Source organism: Leucopleurus acutus (assembly GCF_964270905.1).
Source record: "Leucopleurus acutus genome assembly, chromosome: 10".
Classification (NCBI taxonomy): domain Eukaryota; kingdom Metazoa; phylum Chordata; class Mammalia; order Artiodactyla; family Delphinidae; genus Leucopleurus; species Leucopleurus acutus.
Genome location: NC_139153.1, coordinates 82,952,127 through 82,977,206, shown reverse-complemented (window position 1 = coordinate 82,977,206; position 25,080 = coordinate 82,952,127). Strand labels below are relative to the sequence as shown.

Genomic DNA, 25,080 nt, shown 5'->3' with positions numbered 1-25,080 from the left:
GGGATGGGCTGTCCCTTCTCAGACTGTATTACATGGATAGGATGCCTCCTTGCTAACACGCTCACTCTTGAAACTCTCCTTGCTGGATTCATGACGTGGGTAGCCCTGTGGCCAGCAGGCAGCCTCTAGGAGCTGAGAGCAGCCTCCAGCCTTCAGCCAACAAGAAGCAGAGGCCCTCAGTCTTGCAGCTGCAAGAAAATTAATTCTGCCAACTGCCTAAGTGAACTTGGAAATGGACTTTTCCCCAGTCGAGCCTCAAGAGGAGAACCCAGCCCAACTGACATCTTGATTGCAGCCTTGTGAGACCCTAAGCAGAGAACCCAAATTTCTGACCCACAGAAGCTGTGAGGCAATAGATGTCATAGAAGCTATGATATAATAAATCTGTGTTGTTTTAAGACACTAAATTTGTGGAAATTTTTATGGAGCAATGAATAATACCTTTGTATATTAATTATTTGTGCATCACTTCTTTGGGTGAGTAAAGAGAGTACACTGTCTTTGTGTCCCCAGGGTTTAGGACAGTGCCGGGCTCATAGTTGGTGTCCAGTGAAATTTATTAAGTGGATGCATGAATAAATTAATAGACAGTATAAGGACCCTTCTTTTTTCTTTTTTAATAAATTTATTTATTTATGGCTACGTTGGGTCTTCGTTGTTGCACGCGGGCTTTCTCTAGTTGTGTCAAGTGGGGGCTACTTTTCATTGTGGTGCACGGGCTTTTCATTGCGGTGGCTTCTCTTGTTGCAGAGCATGGGCTCTAGGCACGCGGGCTTTAGTAGTTGTGGCTCTCAGTCTCTAGAGCGCAGCCTCAGTAGTTGTGGCGCATAGGCTTAGCTGCTCCGCGGCATGTGGGATCTTCCCAGACCAGGGCTCGAACCCGTGTCCCCTGCATTGGCAGGCAGATTCTTAACCATTGCACCACCAGGCAAGTCCTAAGGGCCCTTCCTGATGCTCCATGATTAACAAAGGGGACCTTTAACTAGTATTACTGAGCCCTTGCAGAAATGGTCAATAGTATACTTGGCACTGAAGGATACAAAGAATAAAACATGGCTACAAGGAGATGCTGCATTGTGGTGTAAAGAGTAAAAACTCACAAGTCAGACTTGAGTTCAATCCCAGTCCTGACACCTAATACCTCTGTAACCCTGTACAAGTTACTTAGCCTCTCTGCACCTCAGTCCTACCCCCTCTAAAATGAGGATAATGATACTCATGGCCTGGGATTGTTGTAAGAATTAAATGTTATTATATATGCCTGCTGCAGTGCCTAACACGTTGGAAACATTTAAATGTGTTAATTCCATCTACTTATTCTACGTCTCCAGCCAAAAGCTTATAATCTAGCTATGGAACCAGAATAAACACAGATGGAATGACAAGAGAGTGTGATGGGTAATTAAGTGTCCTAGTTGCTAAGAGCAGTGGGGATTTAGAGGAGAGACATGAGTGAGGCTGGCAATGTCGGGGTTGGCTTCGTGGGGGTGGAATTGGACAGGCAGGAGAGAAAGGTGGAGAGCATCCAGGTCAGGACAGCTCCACGGATGAAAGCGCGGAGGTAGGAAAAGGCCTCAGCACGTTTGTAGGAGTACGAAAAGACTGACCCAGTCAGTCTGGAATATTCGGGAATGCGGAAGACCAGAAGTCAAGCAGAGGGTTAGATGAGTGACACCGAAACATAGGCAGTCATCAAAGGGTTTTGAGTCAGGAGTGAAAGGAACAAGTGGTGTTTAAGGAAAACCAGTCTGGACTCTTGTTGCCAGATGGATTGGGGGCAGGAAGTCGGGGGGTTAAGGGAGGGGAAGGAGAAAGTGCCTAGTGTGGATGTTCAGAAAAAGAAGGGTATAGCTACTAGGCAGGAAGCTGTATGTCTCAGAGAAACGTGAGACCCCAAATCTAAGAATAAGACATTAGCCAAGGAAAGAGCACCCCTGGATGTGACAGCTAACAATTCCTGTGTCCTAGCTGTGGTTAACATCAAACAGAGAACTGGTCCAGAAGCATCCTACCAGCACTGGGAGGAGACTGACAAGCTCCGAGGGTCTGTCTCCACTGGAGAGTCAGTTACCCTGCAGGTGCCTGCCAGGCCCTCTGTCCTCTTCTGATGTGACTGCAGATGATCAGGCCGGGTGGGCATCTGACCAGCAGATGGTTGGCCAGTGGAGCCTATAAGGTGGCCTGCCGAGAAAGGTCTTATCAAAGAAAGACAATGATAATTAGGTTCTCTAAGAAATTCAAAATGGATCTATGATGAAGGCATCATCGGTTGGCAAGAAGGGCAGCAACATAGGGGATCAGAGCCACACACGTGACTGTGTCCTGAAGCAAGTGTCATTGACCACGTTGCTCAGTGGCCACAGGCTAGTCCAGTCTCTAAGCTGCCTTGGGCCTCAAGTCCCCTTCCCACCGTTCTTGGATGTACAGAGGCAGTATGACTTAATGGTCATGAGCACAGACTTGCGAGCCAAACCGTCTGTCTAATGTCTAGTGTCTAATGTGTATTATCGCTGTGCTATTGACTAGCTGCTCACGTGGGACCAGTTACCCAACCTCCATACATCTCGCTTCTCTGATGTATAAAACGGGGCTGTTAAAAGACAAAACGGGGCTATTAATAATAGTACCTACCTCATAGGGTTGTTATGAGGATTAAATGAGTTAATATATAAAATAATATTTACTCCAGTGACTGGCCAGAGTGAACTCTCTATGTGTTGATTATTATTATTAGCATTTTTAAATCTCCAGTTCTTCCTCTGGGAACTACTTGTATCTCCCACCACTCCCACCACCCCACCAGAGCTTCCCACAAGGCTTGAGTCCTAACAGTGGAAAAATCCCATTTTCCTTACTTGCATGTCCCATCTTATAATAAACTTTCTTAATATTTGAACTAACTTGAGTGAGTCTCCATTCCCTGTAGTAGAAGAAGCTGCTACAGCGTAAGTTGTGAAAAGTCGGCTGAACCTGCGCATGTCCCAACAGGTGTGCACGTTTCCTTTGGAGTCTTGGAGAGGGCGACTGGGAGCTTGGGGTTCTGGACTTCAGCGCTTCCCTGGGGGAGGGAACCCCGAGTTCAGACTCTGTGACAAGCAGAGCATGGAGGCTCAGGGAGCTGCCTTATCATGTTTTAGGATCTATCCACTTCCTCTGCGCTGAGTCCACAATCCAAACAAGTGAATTTCAAGTAAAATTACCCTGGGAGGGGAGCAAGTGCTGATAGACCGACATGAATATTTTCACTCACTAGCGGTTTTACTTCTCAGTGTACGAAATATAACATTTTTTCCTGAATCCAAACCCCTCATGGGAAGTGTGGCCAGCAGTAAAATAGTCACACCAAGGCACACATTTCTGAACAGGGCAGCACAGTAGTTAAGAACTCTAAAGTCTGACGTGGATCAAAATCCTGGCTGCCTGATCTGGCTGAGGAAGTAACCCAAATTCACCTGGCCTCAGCTTTTTAACTTTAAAATGTGGATAATAATAGGAGCTACCTGGTGGGGTTACCAAGCTTAAGTGACATAATACATGTAAAGACCTCCAACAGGCCAGGATCTTCATACATACATACCCTAGAGGCTAATAGTCATTTGAAAAGACCCAGCTAAAACCTACGAAAAATCAACAGAAAAATACAGTCCACTCTTTGTTGGAATCCCAAGTCTGGGGGCTTTGGGTATGTTTTAGCATTACTTAGGGACTTGTGTGTGTCTTTTTTTAAATATACGTTTTGTATGAAATACTGAACACTCCCAGGGAAAGCAACTGAACCTCCCTCCGATCCTTGGCTCCTGGTCTCCACGTCTTTTCTACCTGCTAAACTGAGGATGAACAACAGAACTTTTGTGGTGACCTCAAACCCTGGGCCTCAATACATTGTGCTCACCCCCTAGAGGTTGCACCCGGATGGTTTGCTCCTCCCAGGGACCTCAGTGGGGAGATGATAGAACATTTTAGTTTACATCCAAGCAGATTCAACAGACATAGTATTACAAAGATTGACAGTAAAGGGTATGTTTAAGCAGAATAAATGACACCTCCAATAAGAACTAGAAAATAAAATATGTTAAGACAATGCTTTTATTATGCATAGGATTTTAAATTCCTTGGGACGAGGGAAGTCATTTTACAAATTCTAGGCAGCCACGTGTTAGTGCTTGTTCCTGTCCCAGAATCACACCAGGCAGGGGGATTTCTGGAGTCACGGATAATCAACTTCTTCACACCACCCGTGGCCACAGCTTCTGCAAATGCAACCTGCTCCCCCGCGGCTCACCACCCAAATCCACACATCTACAAATCCCTAATTCTCTCCCTTCTTCTGCCCCATCCCTCAGATGGTACTTCTTGTCCAGCCCTAGAGCAGTCCCAGTGCTTTGGGCTAAAAGTCACAGGTCATGCACTTCACCCCCTGCCTCCACCTGGGATTCTTTACCCAGCACAGAGCTTACAATGGTGCTATTTCTGCTCCCACAGCTGAGCTATTTGAGACTCAGTCCTTTCCACCATCTCATTCCTTTCGTCTCACTTCTCAACCTCAGATGGTGATCAGGAAGACGCTTTTCCCCAGGGGTTGAGTGTGGTCCTTGGGTTGTGGCTTATAGCGATACTTCCCCTGTGCCCTTCCCACCAAGGCCCTGAATTTTCATCTCAGCCAGAAGGAGGCACTGAGTGGTGTCAAGAGTGGGGGTGGCAGCACATCTGTTTGTGAGGACAGTGGAGGTGACCCAGCGCCCCAGGGGTCACAGATCATCCAGCTAGTTCTCTGCTGTCTCTTCTTCCTAAGAGGCTTATTCCCCTCCTTTCATCATTCATTATACTCATCTTTTAGACTCATCCTTTCCAGAAAGCCCTCTCCAACTCACCTCCTGTTACCTCCAAGGTGGGTTATGCCCCTCCTCTTGGCTTCCCTAGTATCCAGGTCAGACCCCTATCACAGCGCCCATCACACTGTGCTGTCATTTCCTCCTTATGTCTCTGTCTCTTCTCTTGAGCTCCTTTAGATACAGGACAAATTTTTTTTCTTTTTCTTTTCATATCACCAGTGGCTACCATACTGCTTGGCTCATAATTAGCACACAATAAATATTTCTTAAGGATATGAGTAAATGAACTCTAATATTTTGGGGGGAGAAAACAAGATGAAGAGAGGTGAGATGCCTAGTTTAAGATCATATAATTCGTTGATTACAAGGCTGGATCTAGAACCCCAGTCTTCTGGCCCCAAATCCGGTATTCCTTCCACTACACAGCTACTTCTGTGCCTGGTGGGGATGGTGGTGAGGAGGGCTGGCAGTGGTCTGAGTCCCACACACTGGTCATTGAGGCAAGGGCTTGATCAGCAGACTGAAGGTCATCCCACCTGTCCCTTGCCAAAGTCCCGACTCTATCACATCATCTAAAGCAGTGACTACTGTTCTGAATCTTACAGGTGACCCAGCCAGGGTCAAGTCCTTGGGCCCTCTCTTTGGACCCTGTGCTTAGGGGAGGTTAGCTGCACCCTCTAGGGAGCTCAGGGAGAACTTGGACCCTCGTCCCCAGAGCCCAAAGAAGGGAAAGATCTTCTGGGTGAAGGAGGCAGTGAAGGTGTAGATGGGTTCCTGAGTGACGGCATTGGCAAAGGTCACCCAGCCCACCTCGTAGTCAACAGACACACGCACCTGCTGGGGCTGTTTCTCCAGGGCCAGGCGGGTGGGGAAGGAGCCCAGGGCCGAGACGAAGCCCCAAGCCAGTCTCACCGCCCACACCCCCTCCTCTGGCCGCAGCCGAAGCTCCCCCTTCCGCCGGATGTCCTTACTGACCACACCCAGGGTGCAGCTGCCCCCGGGAGCCAAGTCCACACTCACCACCCACGTGTGTCTCCCCCCAGTGAAGCCACCATGGGCCAGGACACAGGTGGCCCGGTCGAAACGCTGGGGGCTGTCTGGTGACTTCTGCCATTTATAGGAGAAGCGAGCCTGCTGGTGGTCCTCAGACAAGAGGAGCTTCGGGTGGGAAGTCCAGGGGTCTAGAGAGATGTGAGCTGTGGGGAAAACCAAAAGGGCCACAGATGTCAGCAGACATGCTATCACCTTCAGGAAAGGCCTAAATACTCCCCTTGACGCCTGCGTTAGCGTTACTACCAACAAAGTATATAGTGCCTACAAAGACCTGCAGTATGGGTATCACCTGGAAACCTGTTAGTAACAGACTCTCAGGTTCCACCCCAAACCACCTGAGATGGAATCTGCATTTTTAGCAAGATCCGCAACTGATTCCTGTGCTTGTTAATGCCTGCTTCAGAGGATGTGTTGGTTAGTTCGTTAGTTCGGACATCCGGGCTCTCATCTGGTTCTGTGTCTTCCCCTGGAAAGCACTTCTTCTCCCTGCAGACTGGCTGACTCCCAAAGCTGTGCATGCCTGCTCTGATCTCCTGCTGCTGACACATCACGTCCTCCCCCTCCTGTATCTCGGAGGGTGGAAATATTCTTCCCTCAGTCCAAACTTCATGATCACTCCCTGGGCACTTATGACTCATTTATACAGTCTCCACTCCACCCAGACTCTCTGGCTCACCCACGGGTTATTCATTCTGTCTCAGTAATTCTAAAATCAGGCAGGGTCTGAGGATCACCTTTTAACAAAAACACTTCTGCGGACTCCTGCATAGTGTTACTTTTAGTATCCATAAATTGGGACAAATTCATAAATTCAGATATGTCCATGAGTTAGGATCCCTGCCAAGAGCTCTGTGACTTCCCAAGGTCTTCGGCTGATAGACTGGGAACAGTGCCCTTGAGTGGGGTCCATTCTTCATTCCTTTCCTACCTGCAGGCTTCACTCCTATCATCTATGAAATATAATAACACCTGAGAGAGAGTAGGGGTTCCTGTCAATTCTAAGAATGTGATTCTAAACCCAGATCAAATTCCACTCATCCAGGAAGCCCTTCCCCGATAGACCTTGTCCCATCCTGATTTAATCTTTCTATCCCATCATCACGTGCAGATCAGAACATGAGCTTCCTGCCAGGGATGTGGTATGTGTGTGTGCCTGTCCCTTCTTCATGGTTCTCCCACAAGCGTTACAAAGGCAGTGACACATATCAGTGTCATGTGTGACATTATGTGTATATGTACATTTATATATGTGATATATATGTATTTGACTATTACAGTGCCCAGTGTAGAACCCTGCAAAATTATCTGCCCATTTCAAGATTAGAATGCTCACTCCCTCCCATCCTGACAGAGGCTGCTTACCTGGCTCATAATCCAACTCAAAGCAGAGTTTTTCTGTAAAGAGGAAATAAAACAGGATGCGATTTCATTAGTCTTACCGAACCATAGAACATTTAATGATGAGGAAACTGAGACCCCAAAAGGGAAGAGACAAAGAGAGGAATGGAAGCTGGAATCCTCTAGACCAGTGGTTCTGAACTTGAACTTGCAACAGAGTCCCCAGAACACTTGCTAAAACACACATGTTTTTGATTCAGGTGGCCCGGGGTGGGGCTGAGATTCGCATTTCTGGCAAGTTACCAGGGGATGCTGATGCTGCTGGCTGGGAGCCCCACTTTGAGCCGCACTGCCTAGCTCTGAGCGGGCAGCGACCAGTGCCTTGCACAGAGCCTAGGACACAGTAAATGCTCAAGAAACATCGACTTAATGAACAGATAAGTGGGTTAATTTATTTCTCGTTCTGCTTGGAAATGATTTTGGGGATAGTCAAAGGTCAGCCTTTGATTAGAGTAAAATTTCCTTCACTGCCAGGCCATTTACTTGTAGGAAGTGGACTTGGGGGAAAGCTCTTCTAAGGTGACATTTTTGTGGGTGGGTCATTTAGAACTAGGTGGCATCATTCGTGATGTCACGTAGGAGGAGAGGGAAGTGTTGGCGAGGAGCCAGCCACATTCCTGACTCTCATTTCAAACCCTCCACACCCTCTCCTACCACCACTCCCTGTCCCGGAAAACGGGGTCATGGTCCCCACAGGGGCAATTCAACTCTGAGGAAGGACCAAACTAACAGGGGCGGGGAAGCCAAGGAAAAGAGGAGGGAGGGAAGTCAGCTACCACAGGGCACAGAGAAATACCCTTGCTGGTTATTAATTAACAATGTTCATCATCAAAAACTTATCATGTATTACAAATGTGGATTTTTAAAATTACTGACAATGACAGATTGTGGATTTTTATGGATTTTTAAAATTACTGACAATGACAGATTTTGTTCATCGTTATCTTATATATCACTTCATGGCAAGCAGTTAGATCTATTTCATTATTTTTCAAACCAGTTACATTTTTTTCCAGAAATCCTCACCTTTATTATCTCACTTCATTGTCACATCCTGATAAGCAGATTTTATAAAGATCTGCAAATAAGGAAACCAAGGCACTGGGAGAGTGCAAGCCTTGTCAAAGGTCATACAAACGTCGGGCAGCGGGGCATGGAGGCCATTCCTAAATCCAGGCTTCACAGCCACCTGTGCTTCGTGGGGTCCGCTTACCCAGAAACATCTTCATCTCCTTTCGCAGCGGGAGGGCCTGCTGGGGGAAGTCCCGAATCCTCTGGCCCAGCTCAGGGGATACAGCCTCTGGTTTCCGGCACCTTCTGGTTTCACATCTAGGGGCACAGAAATGGTGGGGTCTGGGAATTATCCTTCTTAATGATGCCTCCAGACTCAGCTGGTCACCTTCTAATTGTCTTGGAGGTGCCACTTCCCATGGACAGACATGATTCCTCTGGGATGGATCCACTCCCTCCCCACACTGTCCCCTCTTGGGCAGTGTCGTGCAGGGGTGTGTATCTACAGCTGGCTGTACATGGGAATGCATTTGAGTATGTGAAAGTTTACATGTGAGTTATTATCCTTAATGTGAGAATGTATATTTGTGTGGTAATAACCAGCATGTGGTGCGTGTATGTTTATGTATGTGGGAAAAGAGAAGAGAAAATCTTACCTTATTAGAGTGCTTCTGATATCCTAGGAGAAAGAGAGAGAAAGCAGGGATTCAGTTTCCATTTCTCCCTCCCACAAGAAAAGACAAAATACCGTATTCTCAGCCCTAGATAGAAAAAGGACACCAGATCCATGGAGTCACAGCGTTTTCAGGTTTACGAGGCTTCAGGGATCTTAGAGCCCAACCCCTTCATTTTATAAGATCCAGACAGTGAAGTGACCTGCCCCTTAGAGGCAAAGGCAAGTCCCATCCCAATGTCTCCAGCTTCTCAGTCCCCAATGCGTCCACCTAAATCATGCTGCCTTTCTGATGCCTAATTGGGACCCCAGTATCTCTCCTCCAGTGTGAGGAAGAGAAACAGAACAAGAAGAACTTCCTGCTGGTGGGCGGTGACACAGAGAATAGTTTGCCTCGGAAATAGCACCTGACATTCGTTCGCATAGTGCTTGATGCTTCTCAGAGCGCTAATTTCACTTGCATTTTACTGTTGGATCCTCACAAATAAAGTATTTTTGAGATAAATAAACAAAGTATCTCCCCTATTTGATGGATAGGATGAAGAGACCAAGACCAGAGAGCAAAGCAACCAGGGAGCTCTTGGGGAAGCAAGGACTCTTAGAATTCAGAACTTCTGGTCCTGTGACCCATCTTCCACTTGGGATACAAGGATGTGTGAGTGAAGAAGAGATGGCTTAGACAGGTAAAGATGCAACAAATCATAGGTGAGCACAGGTGGATGGGGGCGGGGCTCAGATCTCACCATCAGGAGCTCCCTTGCTGGCCTCTCCTTCTTCTCCTCCAGTTCTTCAATGAGGGTGCTAAACCGGCAGATTTCCCCAGTGACCAGGACATCAAACTCATCCCGATGCTTTAAGATGTCCCCATCCAGCCTCTCCAACTGGGCTAAGAGGATGCTCTGCTGTTCCTCCAGGAACTGGCTCAGATGTGCAAACTCAGAAATCACTTTTTGTTTCTTGGTGGCCACCTGAGTCTGAGGGGGCAGGAGGAGAGGGCAGGAAGTTATTCCTCCACTTCCTTTTCCTTCTTTTTCCTTAATTCACTCCCGTCTCCCTCCAGATCCACATTCTCCAAGGTTTGGTGGTAAAGTCAGAGACCCCACTCCCCAGGTCACCTGCCATGCCATTTCCAGGAGGAGGTGTACGGGAGGTGGTGAGGACACCCCACCTCCTGCCATTTACAAAGTGCACACAATGTGCGGGGCACTAAGGTACATTACTGTCCTTACAGCAATTCAGTGAGATAGTGATGATTTTTTTTTTTTTTTTTTTTTTGCGGTACGCGGGCGTCTCACTGTTGTAGCCTCTCCCGTTGCAGAGCACAGGCTCCGGATGCGCAGGCCCAGTGGCCATGGCTCACGGGTCCAGCCGCTCCGCGGCATGTGGGATCTTCCCAGACCGGGACATGAACCCGTGTCCCCTGCATCGGCAGGCGGACTCTCAACCACTGCGCCACCAGGGACGCCCGATAGTGATAATTTTTAATCTCCACTTGACAGAAAAATAAACTGAGCATAGAGAGCTGTTTGAGGTCATAGAGCTAATTCATTTCAGGATTCACACTCAGAATGGGGCTTCCGTGGTGGCGCAGTGGTTAAGAATCCGCCTGCCAATGCAGGGGGCAAGGGTTCAAGCCCTGTTCCGGGAAGATCCGTGTGCCACAACTACTGAGCCTGTGCTCTAGAGCCCATGAGCGGCAACTAGTGAAGCCTAAGTGCCACAGCTGCTGAAGCCCATGAGCCTAGAGCCCATGCTCCACAACAAGAGAAACCACCGCAATGAGAAGCCCACGCACCACAACGAAGAGTAGCCCCCGCTCACCACAACTAGAGAAAGCCTGCACGCACAGCAACGAAGACCCAATGCAGCCAAAAATAAATAAATAATAAAACAAAAACGCAGAATGACTTCAGAGCCCTCTATGCTATGTTGCCTTGGTTTCAGAAAGGCACTGGACCCTGAGGAAGGGAAGAGGACCAGGCAAGGGATGATGACTTACCAGGAGGACTTGTATCCTTCGATTTTCTCTTGACTGAATTCCTTGAATCTCCTCTCTCTCCTTTCTTAGACACTCAAGACACTTCTGTATTTGTTCCTGGGAAGAAGGAGCATAAAATATTTAAGATGGGGGCAGGGATAAATTAGTAGTTTGGGATTAAAAGATACAAACTACTATATATAAAATAGATAAACAACAAGGACCTACTGTACAGAACAGGGAACTAAATTCAATATCTTTTTTTTTTTTTTTTTCTGTGGTACGCGGGCCTCTCACTGCCGCGGCCTCTCCTGTTGCGGAGCGCAGGCTCAGCGGCCATGACTCATGGGCCCAGCTGCTCCGCGGCATGTGGGATCTTCCCAGACTGGGGCACGAACCCGTGTCCCCTGCATCGGCAGGCGGACTCTCAACCACTGCGCCACCAGGGAAGCCCTAAATTCAATATCTTGTAATAAACTATAATGGAAAAGAATCTGAAAAATATGAGTCACTTTGCTGTACTCTAGAAACTAACAAAACATTGTAAGTCAACTATACTTCAATTAATTTTTTAAAAATATTTAAGACGGAAACAATGATTTGTTAAGAGATGTCATCTCTGCCTCCAGGAATGGAATGACCCAAGGGAAGGAGTCGTTCTCTTAGCTGACAAGCCTGGGCCGTTATGGTCCTTGACAGCTTACTCTCTTTGGGTCTTCTTCCTCTTGTTTTGTCCTCCAAGAATTTTGATTAGGGCTTTCTGCTTTTAGCTCTGTGCCATCATAAGCTATGACTCTGTGTTCTCACCTGAGCCTTCCTGTCTTCAGGCTAAACACCCTAACTTCTTTTGCCTTAATGAATGGTATCGAGGATCTGTCCTGAGCTTGATACGCCCTTCTTCGAAATTATCCCAACTTTCTCACATATCCCAAACAGAACACATCCAAACAAGCTCTCTTATAAATGGAATCAACTTTCTGGGTATGATTCCGGAGGGAACAAGAAACTTGGATAACGCAAAAAATAACCAATGAATTGTTTTAAAAATTGCTTGCTCTAGGGGACTTCCCTGATGGTCCAGTGGTTAAGACTTCAAGCTTCCACTGCTGGGGGCACAGGTTCGATCCCTGGTTGGGGAACTAAGATCTTGCATGCCGCAAGGTGTGGCCAACCCCCCACCAAAACAAACAAACAACAACAACAAAAATTGCTTGCTGTAGAATAAAGAACAGGTATACACACATAAATGTCCATATAAGCACATTGCAAAATATATTTAGAACTCTTAACAATACATGCTAATTAACTAATTGACACATATACATAGACTCCCACTTGTAATAAAACACAATGCATAAACAGCTAAAACCAGTACACACTCATTTAATGACAGATAAAGTTATACACCATATATATTTACCCAACCTGCATATATGTAAACACTAATTTACCTACAAACACGAGCAGTCAGTTACACATGCACACCCAAGTAGTCAGATCCCCCCAAACACACTGCACACGCTGGTAAACGTGCAAACATTAATACACATACACACTGTGCAATCATTTCCTCAAGTGCAAACCCAGACATCCTCAGACACACCTGACTGATCCATGGTTCAGACACATACGTTCATGTTTTGGTGACTCATTCATTCAACATGTATTTATTGAGCTATTATTATGTATTGGCCATAAGTAAACAACATAGGGCATACTTAAAACACAAACACATGATCTTCCATGCCTGGGTCTATTGCCTGGGTAATCACAGAAGCAGGGAGATGGAATTAAGTTTCAGAGTGACCCAAATAATCCACAGCTCTGCTCTGATTCTTTCAGTCCAGTCCAATTCCAGACCCACCCTGGGAACCTCTCAGTTTCCCCTTTCCTACCCTGTAGGGCCCAGCCGCGTCCTCCAGGAAGCGCACAGTGTGGGCACGGTGCTCCCAGGCCTCCCGGCACACCACGCACAACTGCATCTCATCATCCTCGCAGAAGAAGTAGACTTTCTCCCCGTGCTCGGGGCAGATGTCCTCCTCTTCTATGTCCAGCCGGGACACCAGCTTGAGACGCTCAATGTTCTCCACCACGCTGGCCAGCTGCCAATTGGGCCGGAAGCTCCCTGGGCGGAAAGGCTCCTTGCAGAGTGGGCAGGTTGGGGGCTCCTCGGGGTCCGGGCTGGGGATCTCAAGGTAGCGGGTGAGGCAGATGTGGCAGAAGTTGTGGCCACAGTCAATGGTGACCGGCTCCCTGAGGGTCCCTTGGCAGATGGGGCAGTTGACCTCATCTGCCAGGCTGGTCACAGAGGCAGCCGAAGCCATAGTGCTGCTGCGCTTGTGGCCTCTTCAAGGTCACCCTCTCTGCTCAGCTTGGGGAGAAGGGCTGGGAGAACAATGAGGACACACACCTCACACTCACACACCTACATGTGCACATGGCCAGACACAGGGGCATCTTACATACCCAGTGACGCCCTCATGGTCACACACACATACGTGTGCACACAGGGCAAGGTACCCACTTGCATCTCTGGCAGCCAGGGTTCTGCTGTCCCCCTCCCTAAAGAACAGACACACACCCTCCAACAGCAGAGACAGAGAAATAGCAGAGGAGGGGCAGAAGAAGCAGTCACAGCATTCCAGATATGACCTCAGTTACTCTCTGGACTGGTGCCCACGACCTGGGGGTTCCTGCTCTTTCCCGTCCATCCAGAGACACTTGCAGTAGAAGGAAAGTGGTCGTATCTTAACCATCCACAATTGGAAGAGACTGTTCTTCTTTTGGGAGCAGGAGGGAGACTGGGTCACAGAGCAGTAATGCCACCCCAGCCTCCCTGCAGTATGACCAGCTGTCTCCAGGGAGATTGGAGGTATCAGCCAACCCAGGGGAGTGTGGGGACCCAGATAAGGCGCTGTGCCCAGGGCAGGGGTGGTGAGACAGGGCACAAGCAGCTTCACCAACCGGCCTGCCATAGGCTTCCAAAGCGGTTGGAATGTACTCTGTCTGGGGGAGGAGAAAGAAAGATAACAGCGGCCATCATTTATTTACGATGGCCATGTTCCTCACGCTAACATAAGCGATGTAAACATACGATCTTATTTATTCCTCCTGTCTGCTCTGTAACCTTGGTGCTATTAAGATATTAGCTGGGCTCAGCCAGGTTACTTAGCTTGCTCAGGCGCACAGGTAGGGAGGTGGGAGGCCATAATTTACACTCAGATCTGTGAGTCTCCGAGCCATGCTGTCCAACAGAAATACAATGTGAGCCACGTGTACAAATAAAAGATTCCCAGTAGCCATATTTTCAAAAGCAAAAAGTGAAATTAACTAATATTTTATTTAGCCCCAAGTAGTATCAATATGTAATCAGAAAAAATTAGTCATGAGACATTTTACACCCTTTTTATTTGGTGTTAAGTCTTTAAGAAGGGACATATTTTACACATACGGGACCAGCCACATCTCAGTGCTCAGCAACCTCGTGCAGTTGGAGGCTCTTGTGCTGGACAGTGCAGCTCCAGGGGCTGCACTCTTTGGGGCAGAGGGGAGGTGATGTACAAAATAGTTGGAGTGGAAAGGGAGCGAAACACGGTGGGGTGCTGATCCTCCAGTGGGAGAACGGAAGGAGATTTCCTTGGTTTTATCCACAGATGAAGGTGAGTGGATGAAGAACCATGGCTGTTTGATCATTGTCTTGGCTGGCAGTTCAGGAAGGGCACGGGCTGGAAGCCAGGAGACTTGGATTGACCCTAGCCTTGCAACTTTCTAGCTCTGTGACCTTGGGGAAGTCACTTTACCTTTCAGTTTACTTTTCCTGTAATCATCTCCTGCCCCCGAGCACTGTTTTCAGATTGGATGTAATAATATGAAAATACTAAGCCTTAGATAAACGTGGTTGAACCTGTTTATCTTTCTGATTAACTGAGTTTTCTAAATTATATCAACATTGTGTTATACTTTCTCCCCTTCTCCCCGCTGCAGTTAAAAACTAAAATTGAAGTACAATGTTACCCAAACTCCAGTGGGGACACAGGCACTGGGAGGTGGTGGGGGGGTAGGAGTTTAGGAGAGACCAGCCAGAGTCGAGGAGCTGAGACAAGGAAAGGAGGGCGGAGGAAGGGACCCGGTGAGTGACCATCACACCTGCGGCATCCGAGCAGAGCCCCCGGAAGTCAGCATCTCCCACTCCGTCTGGACTTTGCCGCTGTGTGCACACCTCGAAGCCAGAAGTTTATGGCTCCCACCTGCTCAGCCAGACAGGAAGCAGCGTCTCCTCCCCAATTCCCCCCACCCCACTGTGGCCAAGGGAGGGGTTCCAGGAAACCCCATCTCCCTGTGACCTCATGGCATACTCTGCTCCCCACTCCAGGAGCCGGAAGGACCAGAAGGAGTGGAGAACTGGATGACGGGGCCACTGTTGGGAAATGCTGGGTAATTTGAGATGCCCTGGAGTTTGGACCCACTCAGCTGATAGGTGGTGGCCAGGACTCTGGGAAGCACAAGAGGTGGAGCCAGGTGGCTCCTCTGTCCAGACACTCCTGCCTTCCCCTCGCTCAGCCTCTCATTCCTTTCCCTCTGTGACTCATAAAAGTGACTCCATTTCAGGGAAAGAGGATTCATGTGGACTGAGACAGAAGCCTCAGTAGACGGGCTGGGGAAGGCACCATGATGCCCTCCACCCCCTCCCACAAAGGGGCCGCCTGTTCTGAGTGCAAAGGGCCCCTGGAGGATGCAGTGACCGCCACCTGTGGACACACCTTCTGCTGGCACTCTCTCCCCCCACCCTCCCAGATGGGTGCCCAGCCCTCCGGCAGGGTCCTGCTCTGTCCCCTCTGCAAGGAGAAGAAGCAGACCGAGACCCTCTTGGTCCCCGTGCCCCTGGGCCCTCTGGGGGAGACTTACTGCGAGGAGCATGGTGAGAAGATCTACTTCTTCTGCGAGAACGATGCCAAATTCCTCTGTGTGTTCTGCCGGGAGGGTCCCTCCCACCAGGGCCACGTTGTGGGCCTCCTGGACGACGCCATCCAGCCCTACCGGGTAAGAAAGGTAGGGTCAGCTTGGGACTGTTTGAGGCAGGACAGTACCCCAAGGTGGTGAAGGGAATAGGGCGGGGATCTTTATGAAGGGCACAGCTTCCACATCAGGGGACCCCAAGGCTGTTGGGACCCTGGGGCAGTCTCAGACTGAGGGGGACGTGGTTCCTTCCACTTGGATGCGTGGCCTTTCACGTCTTGGGGAAATTCAGCTCCAGCCCCGAGAAGACCTTGCGGTGATGGAGCACAGAGAATTGTAGCCACGGCTTCACTCTCTAGGGAAGGAAGGAGAGCAGGCTGTCCTGCAGGTCATGGGCAGGGTGGCCTTTGTCTCCCTGGATCCAGACTGGATATGGGGTCTAGCAAGGCCCTGACTGCCGGAGCTCAGAGGGAAGATAGGGATGGGGAAGGCATCCAACGAGCACTGCTCTTCTTTTTGAGAAAGGGAGGTGTGGCAGTACACAGCCCATCTGGTCTTGGGGACATTATGCACTCCTGTCTGCCCCTCAGATCTCTCTCCTGTCACTCAGTCACCAGGTCTGGAAGTGGCCTCCGCAGAAATATCTCTCACCTTTCCCTCTGCATTTGCCCCACTACTGAATCCAGGCTCTCACCATCTGTCACCCAGAGGCTCCAACAAGGTCCCTGTCTGCATTCTTACCTTTCCCCTCACCCTCCAATCTGCTGAGAGGCAGAGCTTCCCAAAACACAAAGCCCGTAATGTCGCTGCCCTGCTCACAATCATTCCGTGGATCCCTAGTGCCCAAAGAAATCTCAAGTCTTTAGCAAGGCATTCAAGGCCCCTTGGAGTCGGGATCCTGCCTTTATCTGTCAGCCACCCTGCCCGGGCACCATGTGTCCAGACAAACTGACCGTTATGTACCTGCTGTTTGTTGAATTAACACTCTTTCCTGCTTCTAATACTTTTCACATGCAGTTCCTTCCTCCTGGAAAGCTCTCCTCTCTCCTCTTTTTTTTTTTTTTAGCCATTTTACCAATTTTTAAGTGTACAGTTCAGAAGCATTAAGTACGCTCCTCCCCCTCTCTTACCCAACTGGAAATTTATCTTTCAAGGTCCACTGTAACCGGTTTCTGCTTTCGACAAATTTCCCTTGTCCCTACAGGCAGAATTGTCCCCTCCACTGTGCTCCCATCTCACTGTGTGCACACCTTGATTATTGCATTTGTCCGTTTGTATTTTTTTTTTAAACAAGTTTCTTTTTTTCTTTTTTTAAAAATTTTATTTATTTATTTATTTATGGCTGTGTTGGGTCTTCATTTCTGTGCGAGGGCTTTCTCTAGTTGTGGCGAGCGGGGGCCACTCTTCATCGCGGTGCACGGGCCTCTCACTCTCGCGGCCTCTCTTGTTGCAGAGCACAAGCTCCAGACGCGCAGGCTCAGTAGTGTGGCTCACGGGCCTAGTTGCTCCACGGCATGTGGGATCCTCCCAGACCAGAGCTCGAACCCGTGTTCCCTGCATTAGGCAGGCAGATTCTCAACCACTGCGCCACCAGGGAAGCCCTGTCCATTTGTATTTTAATCACTTGTGACCGACTCCATCTCTAGAGGGTGGTCTTTTTTTTTCTAATTTATTTATTTTTATTTGTTTATTTATTTTATTTTTTGGCCGTGCTGTGCAGCTTGTGAGATCTTAGTTCCCCGACCAGGGATCGAACCCAGGGCCCGGGCAGTGAGAGCACCATGTCCTAACCACTGGACCGCCAGGGAAGTCCCGATGGTGGTCTTGTAGGGACAGGAACTGGGCTTTTTTCACCTTTGAATTCCTCAACACTTAACGGTGTGCCTGGAACATGGTAGACAATTAATACCTGTGAGTTGAATTATGAATTAAGCCGCCTCTTTCTGCCCACTCTTCTCTCCACAGGACCGTCTCAGGAGTCGGCTGGAAGCCCTGAGAATGGACAGAGATGACATTGAAGACATGAAGAGCCGGGAAGACCGGAAGTTCCAAGTGCTCCTGGTAAAGGCCACATTACTGGCCACCTTCTCCTTTGGGGGTTTTCTTTTTTTTTCTTTTCTTTTTAATTAATTTTCAACTGTTTGATTTCTATTTGGTTGTTTTCCAAATATGCTTTTTCAGTTTTCTTTTTTTTTTTCTCTTTCAAATTAATTATTTTTCCTATTATTCCCATTGTCTTTAAACCTTTTTTAAACATATTTCTAATATCTGAAGTTTAGGTGATGTTTAATTTCTTCTGACCCTTCATCCTGTTAGCTTATTTTCTTGTGAGCTTTCCTTGCGGTTCTTACATTTGGGGATCCCACATCTGGGATGTCTCCAGTCAGCACCTTTCTTTCTTTGTTCCAAGTGGGCAGGGTGGATGGTCCAAACAGCAGTGAGGGCCATGTGATCAGTCAGTATCTGGAAGGAACACTGGCTTCTCAGTTTGATCACTCCTCTGGATCCTTCTCTTGTTTACTTCTGGTCCTAAGAAGTTCCCAAATTTTCCCATCAGCTCTGTTGGACGTTTTAAGGATTCCTGTAACTTTTGAGAGTTTTTAGTTGTCTGCATTAAATAACTTTTGGGAATATATATAATTTTGTTCTAAAACATCAAAAATCCACCTAGCATCCATGAGTAAAATATTTCACACGGACATTTGTGACAGAACAGTGTCTTGTAAGAAATCCCGATTTTCTTCATTTAGAACACCACTCCCCCCCATATATCATATAACGTCATTATTTGTAGAGTGTAACTATTTTCTTAATTCTTGAAAGTGTTTTTATATTTTGCACAAATTTCTGAAGTGATAATCCTCCACTCTAATGAATAACACATGTACATGGCCAGAATTACTGTTTTTCTTTCCTTTCTTGTAAGGGTGCATTTTTCTCCCCCAACTCCAGTTTTATTAAGGTATAATTGAGAAATAAAAATGCATATGCTTAAGGTGTGCAACATGATGTTTTCACATATGTATACATTGTTTCCTGTAACATTAAGGTAGTTTTGGTAGAATTAGGTGAATTTAGTCTTTTGTCTCTAGTTTCAATGCTTCCTCCTTAGCACTTCTTTGACTCTGTAAAAGTAATCTCAGTTTGGATTTTCTGTCTAATGCAGTAGCTATTTAAAATGATCCTAAGTTCAATTTTCATACAGCTAGGTAGTATTTATTGGTTACACATTAACTGATGGTTTTTAAAATTATTATTCCCAGTGCTGAGAAAATATGACCTGTAGGATTTCATAAAGTTAATGGCACATTTTTTAGGCCTAAAACCTTGCAATGTTACATAATGTTTTCTGAAATATTAAGTGTTAAATAATATTATTTGAAAATAATAATTTAATTTAATAACTTAATTATTATTTGAAAATAATAATTTTCAAATAGTATTTGAAAATAATGTCCATACTCCGTTTAGTGCTCAAAAATGCATTTCATAAGTCTACCTGTGTAGTCAAACTTCAGAATAAAGTTATTTGACACTTTATTTGTTTCTAAAATTCACTTTATTTAAACAAAAACAATTTATCCATTTCTCCCACTTGGAAATACCCATCTAGGGGTTTTCTTAACAGACTCTGGGGAAGCCTGTTGTCTAGTATCCGTTGCCGAGCTGGGAAGAACGGGCTGACTGTTCTTATTCACCTCCCTGCCTCGGCAGAAGGGCATTTGGGGTCAAGGTTATGGAATCCCAGAACATGAGAGCGGGAAGTGGTTCTGACATCTTCTAATCCCGGATCCGTCTTGCCAGCCATTATTTTTCAGAGCAGAAAATTGATGTCCAGAAAAGTGCAGCTCCCAAGGTCAGACGGCAAAGCCGTCTCATAATGAAATGGTTAGAACCTGGGTCTCTTGACCCTTAGTCCATTGCTCTTCCCATTACAGTCTGTCCGCCTGAAAGCATTGCCTTCAGATAGGATGCTTGGGGCCAGAAAGTGTATATCAGTGTCTGCATTCCGGTACTGACCACAAGGCTGACCCCTAGGACAGTAGGTTGATGGTGAGGCGATATCTGCCTCCCGCCCATCTCTTCTCTCGTGCTACAAAATTTTCCGGGAGGAAATCCACAGTGTGGGAATTTCTGGTCCCTTGACCAAGGAGACAGAGTTTGGGGACAGGAAGATGTCTCCAGCATCCCTCAACTCCCATCAAAATATGCCCTGTAGATGGCGACCTCGGTGGCTAAGAACAATGCCACACCATGCTCTAATCACAGCTTCCTTTCGCTTCAATTGCTCTCTAAGAGATCATCTCCACCTGACTCTAGGGATGGTATGGAAGGGTTAGGATGGTATTGCAGATGTGGAAGGATGTTTGAAAAGTTCAACATGGCTCTGAGAGTATAATGTGCATTATTATTAGAATCTCTAGGTGAGACAAGAGCATCGCCCTCATCGTTGGTAAGTTTATCGTGACACCTACCTCCTTGTACCACAGTATTATTTGGGAGAATGAATCTTGGAACTAGTTACTCCTTATCCCTTTTAATCAAGTTCATAGATGATCCTCTGGGAACCCAGCTCTGTGAGCTTCTCCCTAACCAGGCCTGTCTTTCTACCCCTCGTAGACTCAGATTGAAAGCAAGAAGCAGCAGGTGGAAGTGGCTTTTGAGAGGTTGCAGCAGGAGCTGGGGGAATATCAGCATCTCCTGCTGGCCAGGCTGACGGAGCTGGAGCAGCAGATCTGGAAGGAGAGGGACGAGTATATCTCGAAGCTCTCTGAGGAAGTCGCCCGGCTTGGAGCCCAGGTCAAAGAGCTGGAGGAGAAGTGTCAGCAAACAGCAAGTGAGCTTCTACAAGTGAGAGACAGCCCACCAGCTCATGGGAAAGGAGAGGGAGTCCACAGGAAGGGGACACCATACTGGGGGCTGGAAGATGCTGGAGAAAGACAGGAAAGGGAAGCGGGGATTACTTCTAATGAGAGGGACTGATGGTTATGGGGTTCCTTCGGCCCAGAGAGGTTACGGAGATGTAGTCCCAAAAAGGTTGGATGACTTTCCCATGTCACGCACCATGGTCATGCCAAGGGCTTTGGAGTGAACTTTGTAGTCAAGGGCTTGAGCGTCAGCTCATCTAGCTGTGTGACATTGGCAAATCTTGTAACCTCTCTAAACATGGGGATAATCATAGCACCTCCCTCATAGGGTTGTTGCAAAGACCGTGAAAAAACAAATTCATGCAAAATGTTTAGCGTAGTCTCTGCTTCACTGAAAGGACTCAGTAAACAGTGCCTGTTGTGATTATCATTATATTATCCTGTTTCACATCAGGTCTGGCTGATAACTGAAGGCCTGGTCCCTGCTAACCACCATCTCCTAATTGTTGGAGGCAGAACACACTCCTAGGATGAGGCTGAGACAGAGAAAGCAGCTCAAATGAACTGACAACACAGTCCCACATTAGTACGGAAACATGATGTAAATGAACAGTCTGATGAGTAGGGAATTAGAAAGATCACCTCTCTGGAGGAGGAGAGTTTTGAGCTGATATGCTAAGGAAGAAAGGATGTACAGAGTCCCTGATGGGGAGGATGTATGGAAACTAAGTGTATCTTTTTCTTTTGTAGGATGTCAGCGTCAACAAGAGCAGGTAGGGCCCACTGCCCAGTCCCACCTGCTTTACACTTGACCTTGAGACCGAAGGGGGAGGGGCACTCACTGACTCCCCCCACCCCGCCCCCACAGGTGGCTACTCAGAAAAGCAAAAGCACTCCGACAGATACACTCTCTCATCCACTCATACATAAACAGCCCCAATTTACTAAGGTTTGTATTCTAAGGTTCCTTTTAAAACTGATTGTTTGGTATTGGGGACGCACTTTTTTCCCTGAGAAGTGAAGTTAAAAATAATAATTACGTTAGGCTGATCCAGGAACATTTTATTTAATCCCTGAAATTATTAGAGCTTAAGTCAGTATTTAACACGGTTTAAAATGTCAGTCTAAAAAAAATAATAAATAAAAAAATAGCCTAGGGGAAATATTTTGTATAGAATATGATAAGCACAAAACTTGGGAAGACCAATCTGTTCTTTCAATCATTTTTCCCACTCAACTTTCCAATTTCTTCAAAATTTCAAATGCTACAATAAAAGGACAGCAACCAGCAGCTGAGAGGCATTACTAATAGCAGGGCTCCGTTCCTTTCTAAGCATCAGCAGTCTGCCGTGGGCTGAGCAGAGACACAGCAGCTAGGGAAGACTTCTCATATACTGTGTGCGCATGTATGTGTAGGGGGGCTGAACTCAGCTATCCATGAATCAGGAAGTTCTCTAAACATACTTTCAAAGAGTGTCAGAGATTTAGATCTAGAAGGGCCTTCAAGGTCTTCTGGTCGGGTGAAGAAACTAAAACCTAGAGGCGAAGGGCTTGCTCCAGGTCACACAGAGACTGACAAGCAAAGACTGAGCTGGAACCAGAATTGAGGGCTTTTTCACTGCAGTATAGGATTTCTTTCATCTCCTTTTTTCATCCCTGCACAATCTCTTTCCCTTTGTACTGAACAGCACAACAAATTAGAAAGACTGTGTAAGGCTGTTTTTCAAATGGTACTGTACCGCCCTCTAGAGGCTAATGATCTCTTCCCTTTTGGTCCCCACAGGTCCATTCTCTTAAAGCACCTACCTCTAATTCTTGAGGAGTGGTTACCATTTGTTCCTCTTAGGTCTAGCTGAAATGCTCTTGCTTTAGTAGCTACACATGTCCAGCAAAGATAAAGGGATGATACTCAGTCTAATTATTCACCACAGATGCCAAGATTCTTTAGTCTGATTTTAGCCTCATTGGGTCTGGATGACCCAAACATTATTTTTGGAATTAGAACCTAACTGGTTACCAATTTGTCTGCAGGTATGAGATGAAGAGTTTTGTGAGTCCAGAGGCCATTTCTCCTGACCTTGTCGAAAAGATCCGCGATCTCCACAGGAAAATACTCACCCTCCCAGAGATGATGAGGGCGTTCTCAGGTAAACAGGAAGGGGCAGCCACTCTCCCCATTCCCATCAGTTGCCAATCTGCCTTCCATCCAGCTCCATCTTTCCCCACCTTCCAAACCTGGCTCAAGACATCTTCCATCTCTTAGGCCCTCCTTTAGTGATCCCCCTCTGCCCAGGGAGACCATTCCCTCGAGCATCTCCTCTCCCCAAGGACGGGCACTGCACTGAGAGGCAGGAAGGTGAGGACTACATCTCTTTCATAGCAGAAGCCGAGCCTTCTTCTGTCCCTGATGTCACATTGTTCCCAGACCACACCACCCTTTTGGGTGCCTATAAGAAATAATAAGTCACAGATCTTTCTATTTTTGCTTCCCTCAGAAAACTTGGCGCATCATCTGGAAACAGATACAGGTAAACACTTGGGGGCTTCGGGAGCCATTCTTTCCTTTATCCGTTTGTGAATTCATCCTTTCAATCCAAGGCAGCAAACAGAGCAATTAAAGATATGAACTCTGGAGCCCGATTGCTTGGGTTCTCTTTGCTCGTTATGAGACACTAACAAGTCATTAAGCCCCTTTGTCCCAGTTTCTTTATCTATAAAATAGAAAATATAATAGTACCACCCCACAAGTAGCTGAAGATAAATGAATTCATGTATGCAAAAAGCTTAGTATGAAACCTGGCACATAGTAAGTGCTCAATTAATATTAGTTACTTGTATAGATATTATTTATTCAAAAATATTTATCAAGTGCTTGGTTTTTTTTTGTCCAGCATTGTGCTGGACTCTTTATTGACTTGGACAAATACTGAACAATTTTTAAAATAGCATTTACTTTTAAATTGGTGCTTAATTTAGAAACTATTCCCAAAACATCATCTCATTCTGCTTCTCAAATTAATGTGCAGAAAACTCACCTGGGGATCTTGTTAAAATGTGGATTCTGATTCACTAGGCCTGGGATGGGGCCCAAGATTCTGCATTTCTAACAAGCTCCCAGCAACAGCGGATGCCCCTGGTCCATGGACCTCACTTTGAGAAGCAAAGCCTTATAGCACAGCACCACTTGCAGGTCAGGTAGAGCTGTCATCTTCTGCCTCCTGGAACAAAAGGGGGAACTGAGGTTCTGAGAAGCCGGGACAATGGCAGGCTGCACAAGGCCGGTGCTCCTTCTGCCTCGCACTCACAGCACACGTGCTCTAGGGGCATTTTTTTGTGCTGCCAGCTCTGTTGATGGCCACGCCTTCCTCCCAACAGGGGTTGTCACTCTGGACCCTCAGACCGCCAGCCAGAGCCTGGTCCTCTCCGAGGACGGGAAGTCTGTGAAGTACACCCGGCGGAAGCAGAACCTGCCCGACAGCCGCCTGCCCTTCGAGGGTCTCCCGGTGGTGCTGGGCTCCCCCAGCTTCTCGTCGGGGCGCCACCGCTGGCAGGTGGAGGTGCAGCTGGGGGACGGCGGCGGCTGCACGGTGGGGGTGGTCGGGGAGGAGGGGATGGGGAAAGGGAAGCAGGGTCTGAGCGCCGAGGAGGGCGTCTGGGCGGTGATCCTCTCCCACCAGCAGTGCTGGGCCAGCACCTCGCCGGGCACCGACCTGCCGCTGAGCGAGATCCCGCGCCTCGTGGGCGTCTCCCTGGACTACGAGGCGGGGCACTTGGCCCTGCTCAACGCCGAGACCCAGGAGCCCATCTTCACCTTCACCGCCTCCTTCTCCGGCAAAGTCTATCCTTTCTTCGCTGTCTGGAAAAAAGGTTCTTGCCTTACTTTGAAAGGCTGAGGCTTAGCCTCCGAAGTGCGGTGCAGCGCCCGGGGATCCAGCTCCAACCCCTGGGCGAGTCGTCGTGCCCAAGACTGCGGGAGGACACAGGATCTCCGTCCCTGTGGCTTTGTAATTCTTTCACTTTATTTATCTTATGTCCTTCAACTCCCTGACGTTCCTGGTCCCCTCTGCTGACGCTCCCGCCTTCTGTGCACCTCCGAGTGGAGAACCAGAGGCAGGCGAGGCTGTGCCCAGGACACCAGCAAAGCTGGGGAGCCAGTAGGTTTTTAAGAGGAAAAAAATCTAAAAACTGTTTAAAGCTTCAGAATAACCGTCATGGGAAAAAGCAGAATTTTGTGGAGTTTGCACTAATTTTTTCAGTTGCCTGTTTTTATTGGGGCTTACACATGGAGGTACTTCCACCTTTACAGACCTT

At 47.5% G+C, this 25,080-nt stretch overlaps 2 protein-coding genes across 2 annotated transcripts; one reads left to right on the top strand and one right to left on the bottom strand.

Annotated features, from left to right (window-relative positions):
- Nucleotides 1-5,486: 5,486 nt before the first annotated feature.
- On the bottom strand, nt 5,487-13,269 carry LOC309967661 (tripartite motif-containing protein 10; the record flags this gene model as incomplete). The annotated part of the gene is made up of 7 exons (XM_082848426.1): nt 5,487-6,028; nt 7,248-7,280; nt 8,497-8,612; nt 8,951-8,973; nt 9,711-9,941; nt 10,967-11,062; nt 12,841-13,269. 7 exons carry the CDS (start codon nt 13,267-13,269, stop codon nt 5,487-5,489), a joined length of 1,470 nt encoding a protein of 489 aa, XP_082704552.1.
- A 2,347-nt stretch (nt 13,270-15,616) lies between these two features.
- TRIM15 (tripartite motif containing 15) lies at nt 15,617-24,662 on the top strand (the record flags this gene model as incomplete). The annotated part of the gene is made up of 7 exons (XM_082847850.1): nt 15,617-15,985; nt 17,867-17,962; nt 20,522-20,752; nt 21,520-21,542; nt 22,801-22,916; nt 23,265-23,297; nt 24,145-24,662. The coding sequence occupies 7 exons, from the start codon at nt 15,617-15,619 to the stop codon at nt 24,660-24,662; spliced, it is 1,386 nt and encodes a 461-aa protein (XP_082703976.1).
- Nucleotides 24,663-25,080: the final 418 nt, after the last annotated feature.